The 19,224-nt window shown below is 46.8% G+C and overlaps 1 protein-coding gene across 1 annotated transcript; it reads left to right on the forward strand.

Annotated features, from left to right (window-relative positions):
- Positions 1-984: 984 nt before the first annotated feature.
- Positions 985-13,465, forward strand: LOC306739443 (transcription initiation factor TFIID subunit 4B-like; the record flags this gene model as incomplete). The annotated part of the gene is made up of 16 exons (XM_079221462.1): positions 985-1,441; positions 2,695-2,810; positions 2,897-3,004; positions 3,708-4,169; positions 4,399-4,527; positions 4,997-5,119; positions 5,335-5,424; positions 6,032-6,160; positions 9,032-9,164; positions 9,937-10,021; positions 10,152-10,312; positions 10,418-10,548; positions 10,724-10,849; positions 10,964-11,014; positions 11,660-11,767; positions 13,340-13,465. 16 exons carry the CDS (start codon positions 985-987, stop codon positions 13,463-13,465), a joined length of 2,535 nt encoding a protein of 844 aa, XP_079077588.1.
- Between the last annotated feature and the right edge of the window lie 5,759 nt (positions 13,466-19,224).

The raw sequence follows: 19,224 nt of genomic DNA on the forward strand, positions 1-19,224 counted from the left end.
GGGAAACGGTGCGTTTGTGTTATCTGCTGTCCGGAAACGGCACCACTGTGTTTGTAAGTCAAAGACTTCTCCCACTGTCGTCACATTGTACTGGACTAGGGTGACTTCTGTTCAGTTCACATGCACTCTGACACATATTTTCAACTTGCATGTATCGTGATAAAATTATGTTTTAATATGTTTAGTTAGCCGGAGCACTTCATCTTTCCCGTGTGTCCCCAAATGCAGCACCGGTCCAGGGTGCGTTCAGGCCCCACGCTGCCGTGTAAACACCCACGACAGGTGAGCTCGTGACTTTGCTCTTTCTCAGAAAACTCTGTGAATTTGAGTTATGATAGCGGGGTAAAGGTATCCACCTCCACGACTGCAGCCTCACGATTATCCCGCTTTGTTCCTTTGGAGGAAATGACGGTAAACACTGACGACGAAGTTGTGTTTAGCTCTGTTAAGCTAGCTGTTCAACTCCGCTAGCTAGCGTCAGACTTGACCTTGTCTGAAGCCGAAACAACGGGCTGTTAGCAGTAGTTAATACTCTGCAGACATGTTGGATGACCCAAACAAACGGAAGTCAAAGTATATAAATACTAACGTTAAATCGTTATGCTTTTGAACTCGGCTAACATCTGTCATGCTAACGGGTTGGTATCTTAACATTAGCTAGCTAGCTAGCTAGCTAGCCCAGCAGGTAGCTAGTCCTCATCACCTTGTGCCTGGAGTTGGCAGTAAAGTACAGTTAAAGTGAAACAGCTGATTCATGTCAGTATTTATTGATGATAAATAGAGCTCAGCACCTGGAACAGGCTTGTGTTGACTGTTAGCAGCTTTTAAATGTAATATGTGTTTCATGGGGTGTTACAGCTTGGGTCAACACAACACAATGTCATGACACTTGGGAAACAAACACACTTGCTTTTGCTTTTCATATTTTGGGATTATATATGAAATCACATTGTTTTGTTTTGTTTCCTCCATTCAGAAATAATTATGGCCACGAATAAAGTGGTTCTTGAAGCCCAAAAGCTGGAGTCCTGTGTGGCTGCAGGGAGCGGAGACCACAACGTTCAGGTCCAGGTGCTACAGGTCCCGGCCCAGTGTGGACCCACCGCTGCTGCAGGCGTCTCCAGGGGGGGATCTGTCTGCGCCCCGCCTAAAGCCATCCCAGCCGGCCATCTCCAGCAGCCCAGCTCCTCTACCGCGACAGGGCGGCAGACTTCCTCCTTCATGGTGGTAGCAAAGGTGTCCGCCGCAGGAGGAGCGGGCCAACCACAGGGCACGAAGCCAGCCCTGAGCCAGCTGGCCTCCGTGAACCAGACCCCGACCCCGGGGAGGACGGTGGTGATAACCGTCCCGAGGGCGGCGGACCCACAGACCGGCACCGTGCCGCCCCGGCTGCCACAGACCACCTCCCCACAGCTCCCAGCCAACCTCCAGATACCACCAGGTGAGCTGCAGCACTCAGGGGTCTAGATGCTGGTCCTTACAGCTGGGGGTCTAGATGCTGGTCCTTACAGCTGGGGGTCTAGATGCTGGTCCTTACAGCTGGGGGTCTAGATGCTGGTCCTGGTCCTTACTGCTGGGGGTCTAGATGCTGGTCCTGGTCCTTACTGCTGGGGGTCTAGATGCTGGTCCTGGTCCTTACTGCTGGGGGTCTAGATGCTGGTCCTTACAGCTGGGGGTCTAGATGCTGGTCCTGGTCCTTTACTGCTGGGGGTCTAGATGCTGGTCCTGGTCCTTACTGCTGGGGGTCTAGATGCTAGTCCTTACTGCTGGGGATCTAGATGCTGGTCCTTACTGCTGGGGGTCTAGATGCTGGTCCTTACTGCTGGGGATCTAGATGCTGGTCCTTACTGCTGGGGATCTAGATGCTGGTCCTTACTGCTGTGGATCTAGATGCTGGTCCTTACTGCTGGGGATCTAGATGCTGGTCCTTACAGCTGGGGGTCTAGATGCTGGTCCTTACAGCTGGGGGTCTAGATGCTGGTCCTTACAGCTGGGGGTCTAGATGCTGGTCCTTACTGCTGGGGGTCTAGATGCTGGTCCTTACAGCTGGGGGTCTAGATGCTGGTCCTGGTCCTTACAGCTGGGGGTCTATATGCTGGTCCTGGTCCTTACTGCTGGGGGTCTAGATGCTGGTCCTTACAGCTGGGGGTCTAGATGCTGGTCCTTACTGCTGGGGGTCTAGATGCTGGTCCTGGTCCTTACTGCTGGGGGTCTAGATGCTGGTCCTGGTCCTTACTGCTGGGGGTCTAGATGCTGGTCCTTACTGCTGGGGGTCTAGATGCTGGTCCTTACAGCTGGGGGTCTAGATGCTGATCCTTACTGCTGGGGGTCTAGATGCTGGTCCTTACTGCTGGGGGTCTAGATGCTGGTCCTTACTGCTGGGGGTCTAGATGCTGGTCCTTACTGCTGGGGGTCTAGATGCTGGTCCTTACTGCTGGGGGTCTCCTCTGTGTTTAAGATGGGACCCGTGTCACGTCTTGTGTTCTGGTTTTCATACTCAGTAGATTGTGTGTTTAGTCTGTAACTGTTAAAGTGTCTCTCACCAGCTGTGTCTGTACTGTATTTGGTCCATGATGTATACATACATACATGTATGTATGTATGCATGTATGCATTCTTTACCCAGCGCGCTCTCTTTTCCAGACCACTCATTCAGTGATTTACAGGAAGTGATTTGGGGCTGTACTTCTGCAGGTATGATGTTGATCCGCAGTGACAGTGGTCAGCTGATGCTCGTATCCCAGCAGGCTTTGGCACAGGCTCAGCAGGCACCCAGAGGTGGTCCAGCACCTAGAATCCTGGTCCCACAGGTATGCGTGTGCTGCTGCTTTCACTTCATGTGCAACAGGCCAGTCAATGACCCTCACTCCTGTGATCTTGGCATGTTTGGGATTAGGGGTCTGCAGCAGCAGGAAATAAAAGTCATGACAAGGTGACCGTGATCAGGATGGCCACCCCTCCCAGTTTCCTCCCAGCACCAGTCCAGAAGACGGCTGTGGTAAAGGTACACCAGCTGGTTTCCTCTCATCAGCCACTGACAGCAGCACATGTCGTGTAATGATGATCATTGTTATACTTTACCTGTAATGATGATCATTATTATACGTTACATGTAATGATGATCATTATTATACTTTACCTGTCATTAACGATCATTATTATACTTTACCTGTCATTAATGATCATTATTATGCTTTACCTGTCATTAATAATCATTATTATACTTTACCTGTAATAATGATCATTATTATACTTTACCTGTAATAATCATCATTATTATACTTTACCTGTAATAATGATCATTATTATACTTTACCTGTAATGATGATCATTATTATACTTTACCCGTCATTAATTATTATTATTATGCTTTACCTGTCATTAATAATCATTATTATACTTTACCTGTAATAATAATCATTATTATACTTTACCTGTACTAATAGTGATGATGCTTTGCCTCTCACTAATAGTGATAGTCATAAATGGTGACCTGAAGCTGACGTGAACAATGCAGACTGTCCTAGAGTTTTATTGCTAGCTGGTTGTTGGCCTTCCTTCAGTGCTGGAAGGCTGCAGGCCTCGAGGACTCGATGGTCAGCGAGGTATCTGAGACCTCGATTAGCAAACAAGTCCCACGCGTTTAAATTCACCTCAGATCCACGATCACGTCGTCCCGCTGCCCGTCCACATGGCCGTCCCACCAGAGTTCACTTGGAACGGGACCGAAGGCGTCTATGGACCGAAGGCGTCTATGGACCGAAGGCGTCTATGGACCGAAGGCGTCTATGGACCGATGGATCGAAGGCCTCTGTGGACCGAAGGCCTCTGTTGATCGATGGACCGAAGGCCTCTGTGGACCGAAGGCCTCGATGGACCGAAGGCCTCTGTGGACCGAAGGCCTCTGTGGACCGGAGGCCTCTGTGGATCGATGGACCGAAGGCCTCTGTGGACCGAAGGCCTCTGTGGACCGGAGGCCTCTGTGGACCGGAGGCCTCTGTGGACCGATGGACCGAAGGCCTCTGTGGACCGATGGACCGAAGGCCTCTGTGGACCGGAGGCCTCTGTGGACCGATGGACCGAAGGCCTCTGTGGACCGGAGGCCTCTGTGGACCGATGGACCGAAGGCCTCTGTGGACCGGAGGCCTCTGTGGACCGATGGACCGAAGGCATCTATGGACTGATGGACCGAAGGCGTCTATGGACTGATGGACCGAAGGCGTCTATGGACTGATGGACCGAAGGCGTCTATGGACTGATGGACCGAAGGCGTCTATGGACTACACCACCACCACTCGTTTGCTGGGTGACCAGTGGCCGTCACCAGTGCACGCCTGTTCCCTCACCATGACTCAGCTATGTCTGGTGTTGCAGTGATGGTTTCATTGTGTTGTTCAGGTGATCGGTGTGACTCCCAAACCAGCTGGAGTCCAGACCCTCAGCGTTGCGTCTGAGCGGGGGAGCCAGCCTCGCATCCAGGCCGTCGCCACGGAAACCAAAAAGGAGACCCCAACCACCATTAATCAGGTGAGTGGAAACCAGTACTAGTTCAGACCTGTCCTTTTAAATCCAGAAGGTAGCAATTCTTGTTTTGCATTTCCACTGTTTCCACTCCTACTAAAACATTCCTACAGATATCACGAGTCTATGGTAAGATTCCATGATTCACTTCAGAGGAGATAATAAAGGATCAGTTCACCATGTTGGAGACGACCTTACAGCTTCCTGTGGGACAGTGTTTGTAGTCCAAATTACAATCTGACTCCAATCCCATGAACATACCCAGCATGCCGAGTGGTTGTGGAGGTCTTACTGGGTTTTATCTATTGTGGCGCGTTCCTTTTTACTCAAAGTTTATTTCAGTGCATTGATGTGTAGTCGTGTTTGTGTGTTTTTTATTTTCATTGCAACATTACATAATCGTGCTATGGAGGACAAGAAGAGTCCCACATTGACCCAAGTCGACCTTTTATCAAGATGTGTTGTTCATCAACAGACGACCCTGGATAGTGTGAAGAAGTGCAAGAACTTCCTGGTGACCCTGATCAAGCTGGCCTCCAGTGACTCCAGGTCTGCCAACATGGCCAACAACGTCAGAGGACTGGTCCGGAGTCTGCTGGTACGGCTTTCCCTTAGTGCAGGAAGGGAAGAATGAAGTCTGCATCTTCTAAAAGATGTCACTTTTAAGGCTTGAAAACCAGGACTGTATATAAGACGTAGTGGTTGTTTTGTCATGCTGTTCTTCAGGTGTTAGCAGTACAAAGTCACCAGCGTATTCTCTTTAGTTTAGAGCATACTGCTACAGTGAAGTATCTGTCCTTTCCTGTCCTGCAGGAAGGGAAGCTAGAAGCGGAGGAGTTTACAGAACGGCTTTACCAAGAGCTGAAGTCCACTCCACAGCCCTGCCTGGTGCCTTTCCTCAAGGTGACTGCAGATGCAACAGCACGTCTTCGTTCTCTGCTCGGGGTCTGCAGGTCCTGTACGGCCTCTCAAGGTCAAACTAGGGAGAGTCCACTTATATTTTGACGGGTCGGCATTGGCAAAGATGAAGCCGATTTAAAATCCGATCCTTTGAACTGAACTGTGGAGTCTACTTGTGTTGCAGCTCTGCTCCATCTCCAGGGATTTATTCCAGAGACTGTAGCGTCTCAAGCGAAAAGATTGTAAGATAGTTCCAACAACAGAGTTCTGCGTGACCTCTCAATCCGTTTCAGGAGTCAGTGACCCGGCTGCATTCAGATCACATTGACCATTTGGGCTGATCAACTTAGTTTGGGCCTTCAGTAGTTTGTGCAAAGTGAGCTGGGCTGAATTTAGAAGGCGACACCTGTTGCATGTCGGGTATTTAACCATTGTTTAAGTAAATGTAGGTATGGGACTCAGTACCTGCACATAGCATGGACTCTGATCAGATATGTTGTTGATGCATTCATGTTGTATTCTTTACCAAAGCATATCCCATAATCTCATAATGAACCTACTGGCTTCTAGTTGGACTTTGCTTAGCGTTCTCTTTTTGTCTTTGCTCCAGAAAAGTCTTCCTGCAGTGCGCCGCCTCACCGCAGACCCGCAGTTATTCATCCAACAGGCTTCAACGTCTACGGTCAACCTCATGAAGCCGGCCAGCACCGTCCCAGCACCGCCCAGTGCCAGCCAGCAGGTAGAGAACTCTTCTGGTTTTTACTGGCGGTTAACTCTGTTTCTACAAGTCTGCACGTTGAGGAGAGTTATAGACGTAGAGCAGCTGGGTGAAAGCAGAGATGGCAGCATGTCTATGGACTAGATCAGTGATGTTCAACCAGTGTGCCGTGAGAGATCCTCAGGTGTGCCGTGGGAAAATGTCCAATTTCACTTAATGCGTCAAAAGAAATATTATTTAATTGCGCAAATACTTTTCCATTGTTGAGCGTCTGAGCCTGAAATATAGTGTCTGGTCTAGTAATAAAATACTCCTCCATGCCAGTAGGTTGCGCAATAATTAGCTGCTATATATGCTGTATTATGCTACAATGTGACATTTTGTAACTTCTTTGGTTGTTGGTGTGCTGCGGGATTTTTTTATTGTAGAAAATGTGCCGCGGCTCAAAAAAGGTTGAAAAACACTGAACTAGAGTGTGTGTCGTGTCGTGAGTGCTCCACAAAATATTGATTGTCATCGTATTAATATTCCAAGTGTATTTACAATATTAAAGTGGCAGATTTACAAGAAGCAATGTACGGATTTGTGAGATTATAAAGTCATACATTTATGTGAAAGAAATCAAGAAAATAATATGCAAAACCATAATAATAAAATAGTGGTTTTTTTTTTAATGGTGCTGTCGAGTGCAAAATATCTCTCCTGTAAACTTGTAACAGGACGGTCCTGACCTGGTCAGGGTTTAGTGGGAGCTGTGTAAGGAGGGCCCGTTTTAGAACTCTGAGGTTTCCCTCTCAGTTTGCTTTCGATTACAATTTATAGAGACAATGACGGATGTTAAAACCCCATTCGTTCGGTTTTCCCCCGTGGCCTACCTGTACTATTGAGCCACGGTGATCCACCGAACTGTTTCCTCTAACAGGAAAGGAAGATGAACCGTTTTACAGACAGTGCAACCCAAACAATTACTTACATTTGTCTGGATCTGGAAACGAGGCAGGATCGTGCTCGATTGTGTTCCCTGGTCAATGGCCTCGGCCCGGTGTTACCTTCTTCGTCTCGAAAAACCTGGAAGTTATCTTATTCCATTAAACGGGAGTCCCCATTGAGTAGAGTTCTACACTCTTATTTGAGAGTATACATTTTATTTCAACAAGAGTTATTATACACACAGTACCATAACCGAGTCTTTCTGTACTCGTGGTTTTCCCCTCAGTACTAAGAGACGGTTACAAGTATCACATTGTAAGAAAGTCTCTGTTTGATTTCAAACTGAGTGGTTCCTTCTCAGGGACAGAGTCCAAGAGGAACTCAAGAAGTGCAGTTATCATTGTGTGTATATATAGGTAAGTGCGTGGGAGGATCTCGTATCGAGACATGGTGGGAGTGACTGAGTAACAGGTGCGTGTGATTACAACATGCTTTGACCTCGGTCACACGCTCAATATCTTGTTTGTAGTTACCGTTTCAAAACAACTTCAAAAGGGCAGCTGATCAAGCGTCAGACAGATTTCTGTATCCTTGAGACATTTAGTGGGAGTAACTGGTGCCTGTAAGCAGAGTTGTCAGGTGAGACCTGGCGATGCTGCCTGGGGGTCATGTTTAACTGAACAGGTGTCAGACATTATTGTGAGTTATCGGTGTCTGTGGTTCAACATGCTCTGACCCTAATCACACACTCACAGCTACAAGAACACAGATAAGACACAGAAAGGTCAGCTGCACAGCAACATGATACCATCTACCAGGAATGTACTACAGTGTACTAATGCGGGGAGAGAAGACCATCTTGCTCAAAACAATTAGCATAACTCAATCAAGAGAAAATGAAAAGAACTTAGAAAAGAAAAGAACTCGTATTTTACATAACCCAATCAACAATCTCACGGTCATAATTCACCATAATCTGTGGTTAACACAAGTTATGTCATGTGACTTGTCTGTCACACCGACGCCGTGACGGTGGGCGTGGTCGGTGTGTAACTATGGTAGCAATGGTATGGATGGAGTAGCGTCTTCTCTTAGCGATGGCTGTGCTGAAACAAAAGACACTCCTTTGTGGACTCAAAGATAACGTTGTATGTCTCTACTTTCCTGTAACTTCTACAGTCGGAACATCAAAGAAAACACAAGTTTCTTTCAGGACCTTCTCTTACCTTAACAACACTTTATTGGCCGTCAGACATTTTTCCTCATAAATTGATGACCCGATCTCAACGTCCTCCACTCTTCATCCACTGGGTTCACAGCGGACCTGTAGAACCAATCACTTCTTAAAACACATTTTTATAGAATTGCTTTGAAGTGATGTTGTCCTTTCATGATCTATGATGCAGTTCTTTTGTCCCCCTCGGTTTGTTTGTTTATTTTATTTATTTGTTTTGTTTTCTACTCCATTTGCTCTTTTGGGTTAGTAGTTTGGTTTTGTTGTATTCATTGCCTTCATGGTCTTTTTGTTTACCGGTATTTAAGTTATGTCTATGCTTTGCTTCTCTGTAGAGCACTTCGATAACTTTGTTTTTAAAGGTCTATATAAATAAAGTTATTATTATTATTATCGTCAGCTTGGAGCCCCTCAGGGCTGTGTGCTCGGCCCCTCCCCTTTGTTCTTTCTGCACTAACGACGGCACCGGCCCTTCACCACCACATACTTCAAGTACTGCAGGCCGTTGGAGCACTTGTAGTATTATGCAGCGTCCACTAGCTCCAGCTCAACGTGGACAACAAAGGAACGGGTCGTGAGCACATGAAACGCTCCTCAAAAGCTAGCGTTAGCAGGAGCGCTGTCCTTTCATACGAAGATGTTCCTGCTGTCCTTCATGTGTATATCTTTATGTTTCTGTGTGCGCTGCTGAGAGAACCAAGACATCTCCATGTCATCTTCAACTGCAGGTCATCCAGCAGCCTCCAGCAGCGACTATGAGACCGGCTATGACCACATTAGTCCAGTCCAGAAACTACATATTGAAGAGCAGCAGACCCGTCCCCAAACACACAGCGGTCCAGTCGGGAAAACCCTTTGCAGGTAACAGTTAGGGGCTTTTGGGAAAGTCACCACCTGGTTACGACTATCTGTGTCCATGTTCTAGTCTTTTAGGATCTAGTGCGTTTCTCTTTCCCCAGCTCTCTACAAGAACATGTCTACGGTTCTGTTGGCCAAAACACTTTCACATAACACTCGCATTCATGCACTTTATTTTAACTTTCGTTTGATATTCTACTGTAGATTAACTTGTAAAACAAGACGGACAATAGTGCGGATGTAAAGGATGTAAAGGACGTAAACGACCGTCCTGCTGGTGGCTGGTAGTTTGTTGCCCTCTGGCTTAGTGAAGTCATTACACTACATAAGGAGCTCTGTTACACCATATGAACAGGGTCACATAGGCTACATAACTGAAAAGCATCTCTTATATCATGAAATTGAAAATATCAAAATAAAACTTGGGGGAATGTTTCATTAGTTACATTTCCACTGTCACTATATTTAAAGATTTAAACAGTCAAAGCACCCAGACGTTTCTCCTCCCGGTGACGTTTCCTCTGAAGCTCCGTCCTCGTCTTGTCCACAACGTTGTCTCCATGTTGAAGCTCTTCCAGCTCTTCTGCTTCCACCAAATCCACTTAATGCTAACGGCTAGCGGTTTCCAGGCAGAACCGCGCTAACGAGAAGAAGCTTATCGATACCAGTTGGAGATGTAAAGGCCTCATGACCAGATGAAGTCTGAAGTTAGTCACAGACCGACTAAATGAGACGTAACTCTCCAAATAACTTTGTATGTTTTTCTTTTTTCTAGGAATGTTTTCCTTGAAGCAGCCGTTCACTCAGGAGCCGCGTCGGTCTGCCACCTTTGCATTCAAGGACAGTTCAGGATCGTACAAGTAAAACATCCAGTTCACCTCTAGACTCAGACGTCAGCATGAGAGGTTTGAATTGGGTCAGAGTTGTGTGTGTGTGTGTGTGTGTGTGTGTGTGTGTGTGTGTGTGTGTGTGTGTGTGTGTGTGTCCCAGAGAGGATGACGACATTAACGACGTCGCCTCCATGGCTGGAGTCAACCTGAGAGAGGAGAGCGCTCAGATCCTGACCACGGTGGTGGGCTCTGTGGTTCAGTCCTGCCAGGACCAGCCCTTCCTCTCCCCGACCCCGGTGCTCAGCCGAATCCTGCGTTCAGGTACGGGAGCCGTCGGTCTCAACAAGACCACCAGGTATGAAGAGAAACACTAGTTTTACAGGACAAGCTTAGCTGAAAGGTGTCCATGACGGTGTGCTGTGTTAGGACGGGCACTGGGCGTGACGGATGTCGGTCCGGAGGTGGTGTCTCTGGTGTCCCATGCCACCCAGGAGTGTCTGCGTGGGCTGCTGGAGAAGCTCTCTGTGGTGGCAGAGCACCGCAAGGCCGGCCTGAAGGTACAGCGGCCATGTTGTTGCCTTATGAGGGATTCTGTATGGATTCACACTAAGAACAATGATCATACATGGCATGCTCAGGGTTCTCACGGTCATGGAAAACCTGGAAAAGGCATGGATTTTTAAAATGGTTATTTCCAGGCTGTGTGGGTGTGGGTGTTGTGTGTGTAAACAGGAGGACTTGTGGCATGCCAAAGTGAGTGATGTGAGGTCTCAGCTTCGCTTCCTGGAGGAAGTGGAGAGTTTGAAGAAGAAGAGGATGGATGAAGAGGAGAGAGAGCTACTGCTGCGTTTGGCCAGAGTGAGCTCTTGTTTGACTTATCTTGTGTCGGTCACGTCAGCATTTTATCTGATTATTTAAACCTATTTGTGTAAATTCTGCTCACTAACTTCTCATCGGTCTGTTTGTGGTCAGAGCCGCTCGCACACCGAGGATCAACAGCAGCTCAAGCAAAGAGCCAAAGAGGTATGTGTTTCACCCTGGAGCATGCTGGGTAACTCAACCGCACCAAACTGTAAGCTGTGTATATATATTGTATATAATGTGTGTATGAAAGGTAGGATTCATTGACTGTTGAATTAGACTGCAACATGTATCTAATCATCTGTATTCATGACGTATATCTGAAGCTAACGGACAACACGTTTCACAAGACCACAATGAGAGAAATGACAATGGATCCTTCCCAAGTCCCGCCCCTTTTCACTCTGTGCTCCAATAGCTAGTTGAGCTAGCTTCGGAACTTGTTCTGAGTCCCAATAGATCTGTTCCAGTCTCCATGGACTCGTTATGTTGCTGAGTCCCAATAGATCTGTGTTCCAGTCTTTATGGACTCGTTACGTTGCTGAGTCCCAGTGTGGAGCAGTGAAACCTGCTCAGGCTGCTGTGGAGCTCCCAGAGGCCTCGATGCTCCTTTACTCACTCACTCACTCACTCACTCATTCAGAGAGAGTCTCACAGTAGAGTGAGTCCATGCTTAAGATATGTACAGTGTCAAACCAGCAGGATAAAGGTCCTAATATAAAGAACACACCTCCATGAGCACAAGAAAGGTGAAGCTGAAGTGGACTCTTCGTTCTCTCTAATCCGCGGTGTCTCTTCCCTCCTCAGCTGCAGCAGATGGAAGAAGCTCAGCTGCAGCAGCGAGAGGCCAACCTCGCGGCTCTGGCGGCCATCGGGCCTCGCAAGAAGAGACCTGTGGAGCAGCCGGAGAGCCAGGTGGGTCTGCGCTGAAACCAGAGAACCCGTTTACCTCCAGGTGCACCGCGTTGTACCGAGCCATCCGCTCCAAAGACATCTCACTAATGCAGTCATCAGGGATAGAAAACAGCTGATCACTAACCGCAGAGCCACAATGCGTACAATATGACTCTGTCTTCAGACGGGTTGAAGTGTTCACTCCTTCTGTCACTTTGGATTTAACCCAATATACAAACTCTAACCACGTACATTCGTTATAAAGGACTGCAGTCACACTCCCACTGCCAGCAGATATTTCACAGTAAAAGCCTCTTGAGATGTGGAATTGTGTCATTTAAACTCCTGGAAGGTTTTTATTGTGAAACACCTGTACAGGAAGTGTTGTTTCATCGGCATAAATGAATGCAAAAGTTGCCACTGTTTGAATCGTTCTACTCAGTCAGATTCTCTGTGCTCTCAACATGCAACGTCCTCATGTTTCACTGAAGTAAAAGCTCCCCGTTGTCAACGGACTCAGAGGTTTGTTGCACCTGCAGGACTCACAGCTCGCTAGTTTACGAGCTGCAGAAGACGAAACCAAAACCTCGCCAGTTGGCTACGTCTGAAGAAAACGCCCCAACATTCAGAAACGAAGAGGAAAAGATGGAAAGGGCAGTGAAGAGCATTAAGCACCAAGATGCTGCAGCTAGCAGCTAGCGTGTGTGAGGCTAGTGGTTTAGCTCATGGAGTCTGTAGTTGTGTGTTTTTGAAGCCCTGCAGGCTGTGGGTTTAGAGACGAGGACGCTCTGTTAACTGCCTTTGAACTCCATTACCCAGAGGAGCCGGCTGCCTCTCCTCAGCTGGTTCAGCACAGAGACTAACTACAGGAGGGAAGCGGTCCAGCACGCGCTGCTGCAGAAGGACAGGAAGTAGTGTTGAGTCATGAAACCAGGATGACTTTGCTCTGTAGCGTGAAGCACGAGGCCCCGGGTGGTCTTCAGTGAAGGTCTAATCCTAACACTTCCTTGAACAACTCCCTCTCTCTGAATGAAGCCATTCGTTGGATTAAATGAGTGCTTTAACTGTCGGGTATTCTTTAAAACAGGGGTGTCAAACATACGGCCCGCCGGATAACTGTCAAATTTACGGCCTGCCGTATTCATTCTGGTGTTGATGAGACTTTAGTGGTCTCCGAGGAGTTCCTTAAGTTGAGACTATGACAGACACAACTACAGCCAATTACTTTGTTAGCTCTCGTTGAAGTGCTGGACTGGACCGGGTCTGAGTGGACTGGACCGGGTCTAACTGGACCCGTGCTGTCAGCGGGCTACAGACGGTGCACCATCAATGATCGGGAGGTGCTCAGACGTTCTGTGCAACAAACACCTGACACGTTGCTTCAGCAACACCGGGTTTACTCCAATGAATACACTGCAGCGGCCCAATGGTGATTCATGATGTGAATCATTCGGCCCTGGAAAGCACCGAATGAGTTCTTTGTTAATGACGTAACGCTGCTTTACAACTCTTCAGGACCGGAGAAGCTTACTCCATTCACTGAAGACCTAAAGTAAGTGTGTGTGTGTGTGTGTGTGTGTGTGTGTGTGTCAGGTGACCCTGCTGCCCAGACCGGGTGTCCAGAGGGTGACCCGGGTCCTGCTGAGGGATCTGCTGGTGTGCATGGAGCAGGACCGCTTCCTGAGCCGCTCCCTGTCCCTGTACAGAGCCATGCTCTGACCCTCCTCATGGTCACGTGATGCTCTGAGCCACCCTCATGGTCACGTGATGCTCTGACCTTCATGGTCACGTGATGCTCTGACCCTCCTCATGGTCACGTGATGCTCTGAGCCACCCTCATGGTCACGTGATGCTCTGACCCTCATGGTCACGTGATGCTCTGAGCCACCCTCATGGTCACGTGATGCTCTGACCCTCATGGTCACGTGATGCTCTGAGCCACCCTCATGGTCACGTGATGCTCTGACCCTCATGGTCACGTGATGCTCTGAGCCACCCTCATGGTCACGTGATGCTCTGACCCTCATGGTCACGTGATGTGTTTGAGTTCTACCTTTCATCTCCTGTTCATGTTCAGTGTGTGGATCAGTGATGCTGATCAGCTGGTCTCTGAAGCGCTCCTGGTTTTGATTTAAAAAGACGATAAAGAAGATGAAACTGTTGTTTCCTGAAGTTGAGTTCTAAGTTGAATGTTGAGCGTTTCATGATTCTGCTTGTTTATTATTTGACCATTAAAAGAAGTGGCCTGTCGCATCCAGCTTGGACTCTGTGGTGGTTCAGTCTACAGCAGGAGCTCGTATTACAGTAAAGCTCATCAGAAGTCAAACCCACATGAAACATTCCACACATCACACACATCAACCTCTTGGAGACGCTGAAGACAAAAACACTGGAAGTTGTCATGATGAGGCTTGTGAGTTTACACCATGAAACACGTCCCTCAGACGAGAACTTTAATATGTGACGGAGGAAGAGGAAGTCCCTCTCCTGCCACCTACAGCTGGTACTACGTTACAGCACTGAAAGGTGCAACCCACATGGGGTCATAGTCTCATGGGGTCATAGTCTCATGGGGTCATGGTCTCATGGGGTCATGGTCTCATGGGGCCATGGTCTCATGGGGTCATAGTCTCATGGGGTCATTGTCTCATGGTGCCATGGTCTCATGGGGCCATGGTCTCATGGGGTCATAGTCTCATGGGGTCATTGGGTCATTGTCTCATGGTGCCATTGTCTCATGGGGTCATTGTCTCATGGTGCCATGGTCTCATGGTGCCATAGTCTCATGGTGCCATAGTCTCATGGGGCCATGGTCTCATGGTGCCATGGTCTCATGGTGCCATAGTCTCATGGGGCCATGGTCTCATGGGGTCATTGTCTCATGGTGCCATGGTCTCATGGGGCCATGGTCTCATGGGGTCATAGTCTCATGGGGCCATGGTCTCATGGGGTCATTGTCTCATGGTGCCATTGTCTCATGGGGTCATTGTCTCATGGTGCCATGGTCTCATGGGGTCATTGTCTCATGGTGCCATTGTCTCATGGTGCCATGGTCTCATTGGGTCATTGTCTCATGGTGCCATTGTCTCATGGGGTCATTGTCTCATGGGGTCATTGTCTCATGGTGCCATGGTCTCATGGTCTCATGGGGTCATGGTCTCATGGGGCCATGGGGTCATGGTCTCATGGTGCAATGGGGTCATGGGGACATTGTCTCATGGTGCCATGGGGTCATTGTCTCATGGTGCAATGGGGTCATGGGGTCATTGTCTCATGGTGCAATGGGGTCATGGGGCCATTGTCTCATGGGGTCATGGGGCCATTGTCTTGTAGCGTGAACGGTGGTCTTGTCAGAGAAAGAGGAGAACCTAACTCGGTGGCACTCCATCGGCTAATTATCCTAGTGATCCCGGAGGAAATAATAATCCTCATCCGATATTGGCATAACGCCTTCGGTCTTTTATCTCACCCCGTGCTAAATCGTTAGGTTTTTGTGTTTATTTTCAAAATAAGTTATAGGTTTTGTCGAGGGTGTTTTACAGCTTGCGCTCTAGGTCCCCTGCGGTAGGCTGTAACTCCTCTCAACCCTTATCAAGCGAGTACGTATATCGTCTACACCTTCTCTCTACCTATTTTGACACCATCTCATCATTATGACAAACACTGCAAAAGTCTTCACCCAAAGATACTTACCTTAAGTCTCTTTGGTAGATTCAGTCGTCACTTCTGTATCTCACGGTGGATGGACAGGGAAAGAGGGTTTAAATTGTTTTAAAGAACCAGAACCTTTGGTTTGGTTTCAGTCCCTTACGAATGGTAAGGCCGAGTTTTTATTCAAAGTTTATCTTACATACAAAAAATTTAATTCAATCAAACAGTTTAAAAATCACAAGTAACTAAGAGAAGAGGTTAAGTTTTTTAGAGCTGGTGAGTGAACACCTCTTCTCTCTTCTCTACTCCTGCACAGAATTGCCAGGCACCCCCCTCCTGATAGCAGAAGTTTCTTCCAGACTCTAAAGCTGGAGACCTGTCCCAATCCCTAAGGGCTGGGACAGGTCCAATCTGATTTTTCTCCTTTTCTAGTAAAGATGCATATTAAGTAACTAAGAGAAAGGGTTAAGTTTAGAGCTGGTGAATAAACACCTCTTCTCTCTTGTCTACTCCTGCACAGAATTGCCTGGCACCCCCCAAAAAACATGCATTCCTACCCCCTCTTTTATACACCAGAGTACATAAGTCATCCTGTCACCAGAGTTGGACAGAGGAGGTTTCACTACCTTATTTGGTAATACTGCCAATGCATGCTCTTAACAAAGGAGAGAACATTTAACACATCTCATTCAATAAGATTATATAACATAGCAACTTATAGCGTCCTATGAATTGTATGTGGTCTAATCACAAACTATAATGAAAATAAAAACCAAACAGTATGTGTGTGTGTGTGTGTGTGTGTGTATATATATATATATATATATATATATATATATATATATATATATATATATATATATATTTTCAAATGGTTATATAGAAAAAGAAAATGATTATACGGTTATAATAGTTAGACCTTTTTACTTTCTTCATCTTCCTCGGACACTCAACGGTCTCATGGGGTCATTGTCATTTGGGTCATTGTCTCATGGGGCCATTAGGCCATTGTCTCATTGGGTCATTGTTTCATTGGGCCATGGTCTCATTGGGCTATGGGGTCATTGTTTCATGGGGTCATTGTCTCATGGTGCCATGTGGTCATTGTCTCATGGGGCCATTGTCTCATGGGGTCATTGTCTCATGGGGTCATTGGGTCATTGTCTCATGGTGCCATTGTCTCATAGGGTCATTTGGTCATGGGGTCATTGTCTCATTGTCTCATGGGGTCATAGTCTTGTTAAGTATTCCATTTAGTGCACATGCGCAAGTTCAGTTTGGTTCTAGAGGAACAGGGCCCTGTTCCTCGTACCTGGCTTACTGAGTTAGCCGGCTAATTGTCAGGATAAGATGACGTAGGTCAGGCTTTTCGGTTTCTCGAAGCAAGCTTTGATAAATCACCATAGCAACACAGCCAAAAATGTAAACCTGCTCCCGGGCATTTAAACCTGGCTTTAATGAGAATAACTATGAGACTGAAAACGAAAGTGAGTAGGAGACACCTACAATGGTGAGGATAACAGCGAACCCCCTCGCACACCAAGACCGCCAGAAGGAGGTAGTCATGTTCAATCTGACGCATCACAGAACAACCTGAACAACCACAACCTGTGAAGACTAAAGTCTGAAAACTGGACAGGTAGTCACATACACAGATAGTGGGAGTGGCCAAGCACACACTGGAAACATCCTCAGCAGGACAGGAAAAGCCACTGGAACATACAAATACTGGTATAATTTGGAGTACATTGAGCATGAGGAAATTATTGGCACTACCAGTTCTGATTTAGGACGAGGACACAATCTTCAAGTGGTCCCACCTGAGCATGTTGAATTATGTGCTAGCCATCCTGAAGAAGACATACTTATTGTGAATGATGATGCCTTCATGTCTGCCAAACACAATGAACTCAGCAACTGGAAAAAGAATGATGTGTTTGAAGAGTGTGATGGAACACTATCTCTTGAGTCACTGGAGCAGAGGCAGAAGAGTTGAGAATTGTAATTTGAGGTTTCTAATGAACAGAGAAAAAAGTCTTCTGGAACACGAGTTGTAAAGAGTGATTCTTTATTGCTTGCAAGCGGAGAGCAGTTTACACAGACGCGTATCACAGTGACAGTGGAAAGGACTCACACGGACCTGTGTCCGTTCCTTATTTAAAGGTTCCTTCCCTGTCCGTCAGATGAAGTTACGACTAGGGCTGCAACTAACGATTATTTTAATAATCGGTTGATTATTTTTTCGATTAATCGATGAATCGGATAAAAAAATATTTTCATCAAAAAAGCGTTCATTTCCAACCCTTTATTCAAAAACAGAAGTGACAGTGCAAAACATCTTCAGAAAGCACAAACAGGTTGCTCCTTGAACATCCCTGAGCTGTTCATTAAAACAACAAAATGGACTAACTCTAAAAACATACACATGTATGCTTTACATCTGCCAAATGTGAGCCCTTTTTACTGTAATTGATCCCTCCAGAGGCTGCATTTACATACCCTGCTTTATCAATATGTATGAAATACTGGACAGAGGGAAGCTGTACTGCTCCATATAGAGCGTCCTCTTCCTTAAACTCTTTCATTCTGGGTCTCTTATGACCACGACGTCACGTTGTTGGCTAAGCCCAACGACGTGATTTCATTCTACTTTGAGTAAAAAAACAACAACCTGCAGCCAGATCCTCCGGTGAGCCGGTTTAACGTTAAGAGTGACTGGTGAACTGAACCAGACCGGGGGGTGACGGCATGTTTCACCACGTTACGTTTTTTTACAAGCAAGACTGAACTGTAACGGAACATAACGTAACTTTAACGACAATACACAACCAAACACGTTAGCTAGCGCGATAGCAAGCTGACTAGCTTCCATTAAAAACAAGTTTGAGGAACATGAAGACGCTGATTGGCCAAGACTCGACTTGTCAAAGATCTTCTATTTTTGAGAAGATCACGACCTCAGCTTTTCTCGTGTCTCACTCCAATCTCAGAAACGCTGGCCGGCCAGTTGCTCTGCTCCGCTCTTTTTTTTTTTTCTTCTCCGCGACTTATTGCCGGCGTAATAATCGCGCGACACAACGAATCGATAATGAAAGTCGTTGCCAACACTTTTGATAATCGATTTTTATCGATTTTATCGATTCGTTGTTGCAGCCCTAATTACGACCAGCAATGAAAATGAGCCGCACACTTAAAAAAATAAACATAATGAGTCGCACACACCCACGTCTTTATGTTCTTGTTCCAACTATTAATTACATTGATCAGCTGGTGCAAACTTATCTAAACACCCTCGTCCTGTATTCGCCCTTCAGGAGAAAACAGCAATAATTCAAGATAATTGACTGGGAACATATTTTGTGCTTCCACTGGGAGTATTTGGGCCTTTCTAATTCTTAAACTATGGCAAGATATATTTTACCATTACATTTCATTCTTTTGATTACGTAATAATCACACATTAGAACATGGAAAAATACAGTGAGTACGGAAAGTATTCCAACCCCTTTTAAAAACAAAAAACTTGTTGCATCATTCCCAAGAAGACTCATGGCTGTACTAGCTCAAAAGGGTGCTTCTACTCAACACTGAGCAATAGTCAGGCAGATAGGTGCATCCATACATAAGAATTGTGGGTTTATACGTACAAGCATGAAATTTGGCACAGTCATATAATAGTCTAAGGAATAATTCCAGATATGGAGCCACCACGAAAACGTCGAAGAGGGGGAGGAGGAGGAGGAAGAGGGGGAGGAGCAAGAGGAGGAGGAGGAGGAGCAGGAGGAGGAGGAGCAGGAGGAGCAGGAGGAGGAGGAGGAGCAGGAGCA

This window comes from Taurulus bubalis (assembly GCF_910589615.1).
Source record: "Taurulus bubalis genome assembly, chromosome: 7".
In the NCBI taxonomy this organism is placed as follows: Eukaryota; Metazoa; Chordata; class Actinopteri; order Perciformes; family Cottidae; genus Taurulus; species Taurulus bubalis.